General features: G+C 39.5%; 1 protein-coding gene across 1 annotated transcript; it reads right to left on the reverse strand.

The window, feature by feature from the left end:
* Positions 1 to 2,432: 2,432 nt before the first annotated feature.
* LOC115811623 (shaker-related potassium channel tsha2) lies at positions 2,433 to 3,869 on the reverse strand. Its single transcript, XM_030773917.1, has one exon. It carries the CDS (start codon positions 3,867 to 3,869, stop codon positions 2,433 to 2,435), a length of 1,437 nt encoding a protein of 478 aa, XP_030629777.1.
* Positions 3,870 to 14,123: the final 10,254 nt, after the last annotated feature.

Below are 14,123 nucleotides of genomic sequence, written 5' to 3' on the forward strand. Positions count from 1 at the left end.
AAGGGCTGTTTTCGTGTTGTGCAGTTCTGTGACTTTGCAGAATTAGTAAACACTGCAAGGAGGTATAATTATGCTTAAAACATGACTTAAGATTTTTTAAAAATATATTTATACAAAATAAATAAAATAAATAAAATACGTGCTAATTTTGTGACGAGGCTGAATTCATATCACCCCTCAATGTCAACGCATTAGTTGGTAGATAGCGCCATCCAGCGTTGTGCATTTACTAGTATTGGTTCACTGATATCAATGTCCATAATGATTCTGGTATTTTTGTAAATCACTGTATAGCTATGTATTGTATCTTAGGTCACTTACAAGTTACTACTATATAATTCAGCATAACCTTATGACATGTACACATGTACACATGAATGGTGAGCTGTTGTAGACTAATATATTCTCGCTTTAAGGGGTAGCACTCTCTCTCCCTCTCTCTCTCTCTCTCTCTCTCTCTGTCTCTCCTCTTCATAATAGATACATTCATTTATTTTTTGTGAGTAACACAGTCTACCTCAATATTTTCAAACAGTATCCGTATCTGCTTTGTTGACTATAAGGACGTTTCTCACCTCCTTGCAGGACTTTCCTGAGCATTGTCACGATCGACTCATAGACCAGCCTTTTCCTCTTAACACGAGAGGACAGAGTTCAAAAGTATTTATCAATATTTCTTTCACTTGCCATGGCCAGGGGTCAGTTATTTCCATTATCCTTTGCCGTCAGAGCATCGGTGATTCGCTGCAAGTACCGCCTCTCTTCTCAATCCAACCAATGAGGTGCTGAGTTTGTCCTCCTCACGACACAGTGAAATAGGCTTGCTGTCATACTTATGATCCCACTTTTGTCTTCAATGAATAATCCCTTTGTACGCTGGTGCCAGGGTGCGATGAAATATTTTTATATCTTGCTTGACTGCAGATGATGATTTTTACAAATGTTATGCAATGTAATCATAAATTTTAAAAGCATTGTTGTTGCCCGTTAGGTTTTAGTTTAGTTTTGAATATATTCTTTTTTGGAGAGTGGGGAACGCGTAAATTACACTATTTCCATTATAATTTACTGTTTTAACTAATCGAAAAAAAAAATCGTCAAGGCAACATTTACATAGCTCTAAATCTAAATAGCTCTATGCCGGCGGTCTGCAGGGGTTCAGCTGCCAAAATATGTTATTTCCACGTAGGCTAATATAACGTGTCTACATTAGCTTCAGTCGGTGTCTTAAAGCAGCACACTTAAAAGCAATTACTAGCAGCTAAATGATAATTCAAGACACTCTGCATATAGCCTACCAAAGGCAATACTGCCCAATGTCAGAAGGTACAGAACAGTCTGGAAGGTTGCTATAGAAACACCCTTGTCCCCATAAAGTTGCTAGGTCCTCGTTAAACCACTCGGTGGCACTCTGGGCTTTGGAACGCCGTCACACAGTTATAGACGCACATTCTAGCAAGTTTTCCACCTGCTCATTCCGGCTTCTTCTGTTTATCGTACTAGTATATATTATTTCACGTATTTATTTATTACAATAAATCATTTTAATTCTCCTGTTCTGCGTTTAATATATAAATCTTCTCCTGGAAATTAATCTTTTCGAGAAAATATTTTACAAATGATACATGTTAACGAGATTTCACCTCGGTTGTAGTAATCCATGGCTCAGGTACAATGTCAGTGGGGTTTGTTAATTACGTATACTCAAAGTGCTTGTATTAGATACTTAATTTGACGGTTGAAGTTATTTTGATGGGAAATCTCTCGTGGTTGGCAGAGAGGATGCGTTTGGTTGTTTACCTGCTCAAACCTGCGTTCTGATGAGGATATGCATTTTTCAGAGGGCATAGGCTACAACAGCCACGGCGTCTTTACTAAAAAGACAATTGCACGGACCCGTGAAAACTAAATAGCGACAGGGTAGATTTGATTCTCTTAGTAACGTTGTGGTCATTGCACAGCCCAAAATATATAAAAAAGAATAATTTACACAATTTAGTTAGATTGGTCCTATGACGTCCCTCTTCTCCGATTAAACAAATCGTACGCTTTGTAAACTTTTTTTATCCTTTCATACGACGTTCCCGTAATTAATCGCACATTACTAAGAGTACACGAATAAAGTGCTACAATGCGAGGTTGGGCTTGGTTGTTGACAGTATATGCAATGTAAGTATGTTTTTGAAGCAAATTCAGTTTGATTTAATGCATTTGATGAAATTGCAACAAAACTGGAAGACGGGTTGAGGAAATTAAAACAATTCAGACATGTCTTAATGATCCACTGCTATGATTTTCACACAAATTAGTTCGTTCTCTTTACGGATGCTGGATATTAGAACTTGCCAATCTACTCAAGCCAGAGCGCTGAATGAGAATGTACTCACAGAAACGCGCGTTTCTCTGGGTTTCATTAATGCGTATTTTTGAGATCATACGTCTGTAAGCTTTCCTGTATACGCTTTATGTGGACTGCAATTCGTGTATTTAATAGAATCTGCATCCTCAGAGTCCAGGTAGTCTGATTTTGATAAGGACGGTTTGCTGTCACTCTTTTTAAATTCACCAAACGATGGCTGCTGTTGGCCACACGTTACATGGGTGTATTGGAATTGTTCTTCATGCTCCGTCTCCCTGTGGTAGAAGTAATTAAAATTGGACACGATTACAGGGACGGGCAGTGCAATTGTTAGCACGCCAGCAATGGCACATAAAGATCCGACAATTTTTCCACCGATGGTTACTGGGCACATGTCCCCGTACCCCACTGTAGTCATGGATACCACTGCCCACCAAAACGCATCGGGTATACTACTGAACCCCGACTCGGGGTCGTCTGTCTCCGCAAAATACACGGCGCTGGAAAATAAAATGACTCCAATGAATAGGAAGAATATTAGGAGGCCCAGTTCTCTCATGCTCGCCTGTAAAGTCTTCCCAAGGATTTGGAGACCTTTGGAGTGCCTAGAGAGCTTGAAAATTCTGAACACACGAACCAAACGTATCACTCTCAAAATCGCCAGAGACATTGCTTGCTGACCATTTCCTTGGTGTTCCGCGAGTTCCAAACCAAGGGTGATGAAGTATGGCATGATTGCCACAATATCGATTGTGTTCATAATGTTTTTGAAGAAGGCGGGCTTGCTTGGGCATGCCAGAAACCTCACCAGTAATTCAAAGGAGAACCAAATTATACAGAGGGTTTCAACAATAAAGAACGGGTCTGTGAATGGATTAGGCTTCTTTGGGCTTACAGTCCCATTCAATGCAAGATGGTCCTCGTAAATTTTCCCGTCCTCCCTAAACTCCGGCAACGTCTCCAGGCAAAAGATGACAATTGATATCAATATCACAAGTACAGAAACTATTGCTATACCTCTGGCGGGTCCAGAGCTCTCTGGGTATTCAAACAGGAGCCAGACCTGCCGCTGAAACTCGTTGTCTGGCAGCGGTCGCTCTTCTTCTTTGATAAAACCCTCATCTTCCTTGAAATTTTCGATGACCTCCTCTCCCAATTCATAGAACTTAATCTCCTCCATAAAAATGTCCACGGGAACATTGACAGGTCTCCGTAGCCTGCCACCAGACTGGTAGTAATAGAGGATGGCGTCAAAGCTTGGCCGGTTCCTGTCAAAGAAGTACTCGTTTCTTAGCGGATCAAAGAAACGCATTCTTTTCCTGGGATCCCCAAGCAAGGTTGCGGGGAATTGCGCGAGGGTCTTCAGTTGAGTCTCGAAGCGCAACCCGGAGATGTTGATGACCACCCTCTCGCAGCACTCCTGATCCGCTCTCTCGGGGTCGTAGACATCTTGGGACAGGGCTGCCAGTGCCACAGTCTCATCCAGGTTCTCCCCGGGCACCACTGTCATCTTTCCCCCAAAAGGGCACGCGACTCGTACCACGGTCCCTGATCGAACTGGTCCCCCTATGCTGCTCTCTGTGCTTTTTCGTCCACAATTTCCTTTGGAACAAACGTGTCAAAGCACTTGTATAACAACGAGCTGTCTTTCTCCTAGCGACTCCCTTCCTTTGAGTATTTTTTGTCTACGTCGTAGTTGTTTTAGTTCGCATTTTCTCTTCTGGTTGTGCGCGGTTTTTTCCCATTACCTCTCCACGCTGGCAGTCTGGTCTATTGGCTGTCACATTCACAGCATTTTAAGCAGCAATGCCCTCCCCAAGCTGACGTGTGTAGACGCTGTAACAGAATAGAACGAACACACACACACACACACACACACACACACACACATTATATTGTTTTGATAATATAATCGTTTTCAACAAGTGTTTCCCTTCAACCAGTGTTTGGTTTTAAATTTACGTGCCTTTTGAATTACTGTTCAAAAATCTGAAATTTTATTGCATCATTTTCAAGGTGACAGATTTGTCCCAAAGGACAGTTGATCGCATAATAAATAATTCGAGGCTATTGTAAATATTCCAGAAATAATTGCGTTAAGCAATTGTTCGTGTTGTCAGAAATGCACTACTGTCGTATATCCTTTAAAAGATGCCAGTTCACAAATCATGTAGTCTAACTTAGAGGACAGTGCATGAAAATGTCTTACCTGTTGCTAAGAATTCTGCTCCGATAAGTCAAAAATGTGTTATGCGTGAACTTTTCTGCATACTCCTCATGCTAACAGTGAAATGCAGGGACATATTTATATAGTATATACATGATAATACAGTTTACCATGGAGGAAGGTTCATCAGAGCTCTCAGCTGTCGTGCACAAAGCAGGACAGCAGTCTGTTCAGTCCTGTTTCACATAGTTGTTCGACACGAACGTCAGCTTGAGTGCGAACGCGGGAGCATGCTTGTGAAACGTGACAGAGACGAAACATTAAACAAAAGTATGTAAATGATGCTGCCTAGATGTAATATTCACATGGTGAACATGAGAGACGATTCCTTTTTGTATGACAGTTTTTACAAATGTTTCACTTTATAGAGAAGTAACATACTTAAACTAAAACTTTGTTCTGTTCAAATGTTTCGGATAAAAACATCGAGGAAGTGGCGTATGAGGAGTGGAAATACAGCGAGTCGTGGGCTAAGGCAGAAAAGAATGACGTAAAAGACTCAAAATAGCCCTGATTTCTCTGCGGACCAGAGTAAGTTTCTTTTCCCATGGAATTCCTCAGAGAGCAGCTGCAAAAAAGAAAGAGATAAAATTAAAATATCTCCTTACATTTCTCGCGCATGGAGTAATGCTTCATTCACAGAAAGAACATTTTCCACGTAGTCGACGTACTTTTCACATGAGAAGTTTATTTCACATTTGTATGTGACATGTTACCTGAAAATAATCTGCTTAATTTCTCTTCTTATGTAACGTGTTAAGTGGTAATTTAACTCAAGCAATGAGAAGGTACTTTTTTTTAAAAAGAGCAGCCTGTTCAAAGGGGAAATTGGAAGTAGAAAAAGAAGAAGGGGAAGAAGAAAACGATGAGGAAGAAGAAGGTCGTATGTATTCCATGACATAACTCAGATATACCTAAAAGTCAAATGTACTTCAGCATTAGGTTTATTTCTGACATCTGCAACTGACAGTCACACATCAACTGAAAATCGTCCATGATACAATTTGAAAACTGATTTCCACTGTGGTCCTTACTAAAGGAGCTATATCAGTTTCCCCCAATACAAACACACACATGTGCCCATTGTCCCCCTTCTCTCTCACATTTTAAGTACAGGTATCCCTTATTGTTTTGGTCACATTAGCATGAAATTGTTCACAATGCAGCTTCTCCTGCACATGAGGTCCTCATTATTCTTCACAGGTTTTGAAACAAAGTTCCTCCATGAGGGTATACTGGCAAGAACAGTCACTGAGATTGAAAGAAAAGGGTGGTCTTTGTCCTTTGCTAGATCAGATGGTTAAAATAAAGTGACATTTATGTGTCCGCATATGTGTTTAATACCAGTAAAATATTAATATTTCTGGACGTCAGCATTCTCCATACTGCAGTCACCACATGATGCACAACTGACACACCTCATAATTCTCTTTGGCTAGTCATTTCAAGTTCAGTCATTTACTTCAACCACATTTTCTCTGTGACGCTATTTTGAAGACAGGTACCTGTGCAGAGGGGTTATTAGATATGAAAATGTTGATATTTCTGCTAATTCTTAAGCATTTTAAATGATGTCATTCCTCCTGATCAGTTTAAAAGAATCTCAGAACTGTGCATAAGGAGAGCAGGGCATCTGGTCTCCCGGCGGAGCCTTATATTTACATGTCTCATAACTAGCCTCTGCCAGGCCCCTTAATTTGCTGCTCCACAGGGAGTCCTCACTGTTTGTGACACTTCACAAAGGCTTGAACCAGTTCAACTACACATGTGCAGAGACAAACAAAGTGACAGGGTAACCTTTTGCAGGGGCAAAGATAATGATATCCTATAGCCTGTAAGGTCACATTCACATATGGCCGGTTTAGTTTACTCTTCATACAGAGTCCAGTGTTCCTTATATGGCGATGTGATAATGATCTCAGGTCTCTTTTTTTCCCCTCTTTTTCTCCTTTCGTTTCAGTGAACTTAGTCTCCACTCTAGGCTGAGGTTGAAGAGAAAGGGTCAGAGGATCTAAAAATGAAGTCATTCTTCATTGCTCCTCTCCTACACAAGTTCCTGTATATGAAGGTTTCATACTACATATTTACATATGGGATGTCAGTGAGGTTTGATACCACAGGAGTAAAATGTGCTAAAATTATGGATACGGTTATGATATGTATCTATCTTTAAGCCATGTAAAAATTCAGCAAACTCACGTAGGAAATGACGGCATTTTTTTAATTGCATCTACAAAATGGTGGCAACAGAACAATTGGTTGGTGCTGTTTCATAGGCACTGACCATTGCATAGCTAGACTGTCATCTCCCATGCTCTCTCTCTCTCTCTCTCTCTCTCTCTCTCTCCCTCTCTTTCTACCACCCGCTGCCCCTCTGCACATCTGTATATCCTTCCTCATCCTTCGTTAACTGCTCTCAAAATTTTGCAGTAAATCTCAGAGGCAGGTGAAATTTCTCATGTCTCTGTTTAGAACTACAATTGGTTATTGCATTTAAGAATAGGATACTCTTTAATTTGACCAAGAGTGAAGACCTTGTTTTATAACAGATTACTCTGTCTTGGGCTTAATCCTCAATCAAACCTCTCAACATGTTTGTGTTCAATGAAGACTTTTGTTTTCTCAGCCATATACACACACTGTGTTATGGACAAGCTCCCCTAACAGGCCAGATATAATCTAATCAAGCATTCTCACTTATAATTTGTATTAAAACACATGTTACTGCTTGGTCACACAATATTTATTTACGTATACTGTGGTTTGCACAGGTCTGGGAGTTTTGTGAAAGTCATTGACTTTTGAAAAGTTAGAGGAAGAAGAAGAAGAAGAAGAAGAAGAAGAAGAAGAAGAGGAGAGGAAGAACTTCATTGATGCTTGTGGGGAAATTTGTCCTCTGCATTTAACCCATCCTATATAAAATATAATATATACACTGTAAGAGCAGTGGGCAGCCACCGTTACTTAAAGACAGAGAAAAATTTTTACAAGGAACTCATATGAGTCACTGTTTTGAGCAAATAAATCAATAAAAAAGGGTAAAAAGAAAGTAGCATATAATAAACTAAAGCCATTTTCCTCATCAGTTGCCATATTTGATCATGAAGTCAAATGAAACTAACTGATGTATCAAGGTTGCATTTGCTGCAAAAAAGGAAACTGTGCTCAGTGGAAATATTTTGATGGTTACATCCTGACACTCTGTTTTGTGCTTCTTTTATCTGTTTTTGAGCTCAATTGGTGTTTATTTGTCCTCACACAGCCAAAAACATTTCCATCACTGTGACAGCATACAGAATATGCAAGAAGGTGATGAAGTGTATAATTTTCCTACTTCTGGTTTCAGAATGACACAGAAACTGGCTATCACTTTAGTTTACTGTTATGCAAAATGTGCAACATGCAAAAAAAAAAAAAAAAAAAAATAGAGATGTCCAATATGAGAGAGGGAAATATACACCTTTTGAGTGTATAACAGGACTACATGGCCAGAGGACAAGATCAGATATTATTTTGAGAAAGTTGATGAATATAAGTTTAGACTGTAGAAGTTGTGGAGAAGTTATGAGTGTTCCTTGTAATGAGGACACAGGTATATAAATAGTGTACATTGTACCCGTTTCTGTTGACAATGAATGTTTTTTTTTTTTTAACAACTTAATATGATTGCTGCAGGTTGTAATTAGAAGGCTCATTCACTTGGGCCTCAAAAGTCTTCTTGTATCGGCACAATCGGTTCTATCTGATTTCCAGGACTTGAAGAGTGAATGAGTCATCAATCTATCTTAACTAAGCATGACTGAAACCTTCTCATTCTGTTTAAGAAAGAGAGACCTTTTTAAGCCTCTGGTCTTCAGTTCCTCATTCAAAGTGCCTTTTTAATCCATTGTCTTTATTTATGAACATATAAGGAAGGTTGTATTATGGGTCAAACAGAGGTCAGTGACATGTATTAGCCTGATAACTTTTCACTAACCATTTCTCAGAAATGATTAATACAATAAAGTGCCTCTGTTCTGCATTTAGACAGAAACCTTTATTGTCCCCAGTAGAGAAATGTGTCTTGGACTTTGACCAGACATTGGAGATAAAAACCTTGACAAAGAAAACAAATTTAAGTGAAATATGCACTTACTACTGCATTTCCAATGGTGGGACAACTATTTCCAGAGATAATGCAGCATTTAACAGAAATGAAAAGAAAAGAAAAGAAAAAAAAAGAATTGCCTGCTCTCTTACAGAATTTAACATGTAGGCTTGTAAATATTGTTATCTCTGATTGACAGCTTACTCACAAGTTTGTCTCTAGTCCAAGCTGTGCCCTCAGACTAAGAAGAAATGGAAGTGACACACTGAGAACTCAGTCCAGCTGCTGGCTTGTCGGAAGGGCATAACAGGTTTATATACTTGCAAGTGGCCGTAACTGCTGTGTAATTCTATCCATCATGCTCAAGCATGTTTCTGAAGAATATTACCAAAGATCAGGAATCATGAACAAGACACTGATCAAGACAAACTGGACAAAGATATTGAATTTCCTGTTTATCTGAGATTGAAAAATCTTGTCTACAAAAGTAAGTTGAATTTACCTCTGTCACAAGTGCATAAAGTACTCACTGTATCACCTTTGGCAAATTACACATTATATGACTCTTGCATGGTTTCAGTTTTGCCTACCAGATGCCATAACACAGACGTTTTTTACAGTTGGTGACCTGGTTTGCGTATATCGATCTCCCTCTGTACTATAAAAAAAAAGACTGTATGAATGAGTTATTTCTGTGGCAACCTGGTCCATTTCACCAATGAAAGTACCTCAACTCTACACCCACTGGTTTTAGGAGGGTTTGAGATAAATTAGACACTGTCACAGTTTGTAGAGGGTGTACAAATATACATTGTCTTGGTCATATTGTAGGTCAAACAGAGTGCAATGTATTTATCTTATGTCTTCTCATGTTTTTCATGTGTACAGAGTTTCTCACACATAAAGCCAACAGTTATGCATCTCACAGGGCCAACATTTTAAACTGTTCCCATAATGAAGTGCAGCACACAGGATCAGACGTCCAGCTGATTATGATATTTGTAATTATACCAGCCTCATCAAAGTGACCAGCATGACGTCATGACAAAGACAGTGATTCCTATCAATAAAGGGGCATTCACTGTGAGCTACATCAAAGGGGGACTTTGCAGGTCTGCCAGTCTTGTCTGCTAGGGACCCATTAGAAAATTGCATGGGTCTTGCTGATGTATTAGGGTGGGGGTGGTGGTGGTGGTGGGCAGGGGGGGGGGGGCATTAATTCAGTGGACAGTTAGTGAACCCTCTACAAAAATTACATCAGGTTTTCAGTACAGCAAACAAAAGCAGACATTCAGCATGTTACTGATGAAAAAGATGAATCTTTTAAACTGTGTGGTGTATACACTGGTGTTCCCCACTGTGCGCTGTGTGTATTGATGTCAGCTTCTGAGGAACAAGATTTACCATTAGGGCAATTTCCATGACTGTATTATTATATGAATGCTACTCTATCAATGTTAAGTTTCATTTTGTAATGATGAAATTTTGACATATTCTACCTTTATGCACCCTTATTTATACACAGACATCGTTACCATTATCCACTCACTCACTCACTCACTCACTCATTATCTAAGCCGCTTATCCTGATTAGGGTCACGGGGGGTGCTGGAGCCTATCCTAGGCGAAAGGTGGGGAAACACCCTGGACAGGTCGCCATTCCATTGCAGGGCAGACACACAGACAAACACATTCACACACACATTCATACCTACGGGCAATTTAGTGTCTCCAGTTCACCTAACCTGCATGTCTCTGGACTGTGGGAGGAAACCGGAGCTCCCGGAGGAAAACCCACGCAGATGCGGGGAGAACATGCAAACTCCAAACAGAAAGGACCCTGGCCGCCCGGCCATCGAACCCAAGACCCTCTTGCTGTGAGGCGACAGCGCTACCCGCTGCGCCACCGTGACACCCTACCATTATCCAGCTCTTCTTTAATGGTAATTTTATGCTTATTTTTGTCTTTACATTGCATTGCAAAAATGCAACATTTCTTTATAAAAGTGGAATCATAAAATTTTCTTCAGATAAACGACTTGAGACTGCGCTGTCCAGCATCCAAAATTGGACAGGCTGCTATATTCACATATTTGATGGGAAAATTTCCATGCTGTGATGTATGTCCTTAACGAGACAGAAAACAGAGTTTTGCCCATTTGACCTCTCACAATTTATTAATATTTCAAGTCATGTCTTGGAAAAATTTAATACAGTATGTAACATACCTAATTTCAGGGTCATTTCCTGTATGCTGAAAACTTCAATGCCCCAAAAAAGTGTTATGACTGATTTGCAATGTTGCATTTGGGGACCATCAAAAAATTCCTACAAAACAAATGTAAAAAAAAAAAATCAGACTTTAAATGAATGAAAGAGCATATGTAACCCTAGTCTGCTGGCTTCTGTATTGTACAACTGCTCATCTATGTTAAGGCACTGACCTCTGCAGCTCTATTAGCGTGGACAGCCAACTAAAACATACTTGTTCCCTCCACCCACTTCTCCACAACATCTCTACCCTGCCACAGTTCACAGCACCCCTTGCCCAACAGATACCCACTCATGTAGAAATGCGCATAATTATACAGTGGATGCTGAATTCATCAGAACATGGTCTGCTTATTCTGATATGCCCCGTTTGGTCCCATTATGGAGCTACATATTTATGAGGGTAATTCTTCAAAGGAACGGCGTTGATCGTAAATGCAATTCATTCCTCATCATGCCATATTCCTGTATGGGAATGTTTTACTGGGCCATTTTGATGCTGGTGAATGCTGTTGTACATGCATCCATTATCTACAGAAGTAGGTCATATGTATTTGTGTATGCACTTGAGGAAGAATGGTTTTTGCTTGAAGACATTTTTTGTCATTTCATGACTGTGTAACATAAATTAGTGCAGAGGCCATTTTAAATTCAATTGAAGTTGCAGCTTTTTATTTTTTTATGCTATTTATTTTTCATCGATTTTATTTGTTAAAGTTAGATTGGAGCTGTTTATATGTAATTAGTCTCATATTCCCAATCCATATTATGAATACAATTGCTTCCATTTCAAGAGGGATGTCATGAATGCACCCTCTTGCATCAGGGCTGATGTTAATAAAATAAGTCAAGAAATAGAATGGAAACCTGTTTGCTCACACTAGATCTGTGCTTAGGGGAGATACTGTGGATACTGTGGTTACCTCTTGCAGTATTTTGCTGTTACTTCACATCAAAGTTTTAAATGTGTTTGTAATGCTGTCTGTGTCATTTACTACAGCTAAACTGGTTACAAGGCCAAGTTGTCTAAATTATGACTCTTTTCAGATTTTAATTCATTGTTCATTATTCATATAAAGGTTAATAAATATTTTAACTAAAGTTTCCATATTTCAATCCATATATTCCTATGTTTAAACTAATCTAGAATTAATGATTAACCCCAACCCCAACCGCACCCAATTGATTTTATGAGGATCCATTGCTGTTAACATTCATGTATCAGTTCAGATTGGTCTATTACAAAATCCTCATTTTGGAAGGTATCTCACAGTGCTTGACTGTGTTTGAGGCCTGGAGATGTGTTTTTGTGAAAGCACAGGAGCAATGCAATAAGCCCCATGGAGTAGCATGCTCTGTGTGGAGCCCTGGTCAATGCTAAAGCAAACAGCGTCCTGAAAAGCAGACTCATATTTTTAGTGTGTGACTGCCTTTACATAACTCTTGTGTAATTATAGCTCATTGATCACTGCTCTACCATGACCAAACAGTCTGGGAGAACTGGGAGAACTGGATAATTCTCACCCTATCGTCGCAGTTAGCGAATCTTCGATCACATTCACTCAAATCACTCTGGAAATATATTTGTCTTAAAACATGTTTTCAGGTCCTTTTTCCTTCTTTGTGCCTTTTTAGATGCATTCATAAAATGTTTGACATTGAAATACACATAGATTCTGGTGTTCTTCCATGTTGAATCACCCTGGTTGTTATTTTAATGGAAGCATGGTTAATAGGTAATTCTCTTTATGTGGGATATTGTGTTTGACTTTAAAAAGTTATGCTGCTAAGAAAACTCACAAATACAGCATTAGTAATACCTCCAAGACAGAGAAATGAACCCTTACTAATTGAATAAATATGTTTATGGTCTCTAATGATAACCAAACACGTATGTTTACAGGCAGTTAGAGTGTTTCTGTCACGCATGCATGTGGTGCTCGGTAACAGTTTCCTGTCACCTTTGCTGGAGGTGCCACACAGACAGATGCACCGTCTGGTTGGTGGAGGGAAGTGATCAGTGTTCTGCTCATGAGACACTCTGTGTGTGTGTGTGTGTGTGTGACAGCATGCCAAGAGCCTGCCATGTGGTCAAAGCAGAGCAAATGTGTGAGTCAGAGTCGTGTTAAGAATGCAGTCAGATAGCTTTAGTTGCTCACCCATTTGCTGTGCTAAACAGGCACCCATGTATGATATGCTTTACAGATAAATTTCGTTTTCTTTTTTTTTTTTGGGGGGGGGGGGGCTCGTCACAAAGTTATGCAGCCATCTTTTCCTATCTTGATAGATCAGTTGAAATCATTTTTTTTTCCCAGAATCTTATTGTCCTACCCTAATCCCTGTTTTTTGTGGTTGTTGTTGTTGTTGCTGGTTTCTTTTTTGTTTGTTTGTTTTTTTTATGCCAGGTTAGATGTCTTTATTTCAGCGCTTTGAAATGTGATTAACCCTGAAGAAATTATTAGTTGTCTCTGTTTTACTGTTTTATTTGTCTGTCTTTTGCATTTTTCCTTTCATTTAATAATTACACGTTTGCCCCTTTTGCATACTTGCACAAAATGATGGCTGCTTGACATACAGATAACACAAACACAAAACTCAACAGAAATATCATTGCTATCTTCGAAGTTAAATCACCGAGACACCTGGTGCAGGTGCAATACTTGGAGCAGAACAGCTAAATGAAAATCCACTGCATGCAATAAACCTCGATATTCCAAGATTTGCATTAGTCAACCAATGACATCTACTCCCTCCTCCTGGATGATGGAGTCTGTTTCCCTTGTGTGCTCCCTGCTCATGCCCATCAGAAGAATATCATAAGACTGGGGCCTATGGGCTATCCCACAGATCAGTGGTCCAAAGTGAAATTAATTCAGCTCATCCCCGGGGATTTACTTGCATTTGAAATGAGACATCTCTTGTTACCTGATAGTGCTTCTCTGTAATGTTTCCTTCTAAGCAGTGAATGGAAGGACCTGTCAAAATTCATCCTCAGGATAGCATAAATTTATGCACCCTCTACATATTTTGGTGGCTTCCAATTTAGCTCAAAGCTTCCTAAAACCATTGGGTGTGGGGTTGAGGTATTTTCATTGTTACTGGTCAGATGAAATTGTAAAGGTGAAAAGGACCAAGCTGCCAGAGGTCTATTACATTCATACAGTCTCTTTTGTATGACA

Source organism: Chanos chanos, chromosome 1, assembly GCF_902362185.1.
Source record: "Chanos chanos chromosome 1, fChaCha1.1, whole genome shotgun sequence".
Lineage (NCBI taxonomy): Eukaryota > Metazoa > Chordata > Actinopteri > Gonorynchiformes > Chanidae > Chanos > Chanos chanos.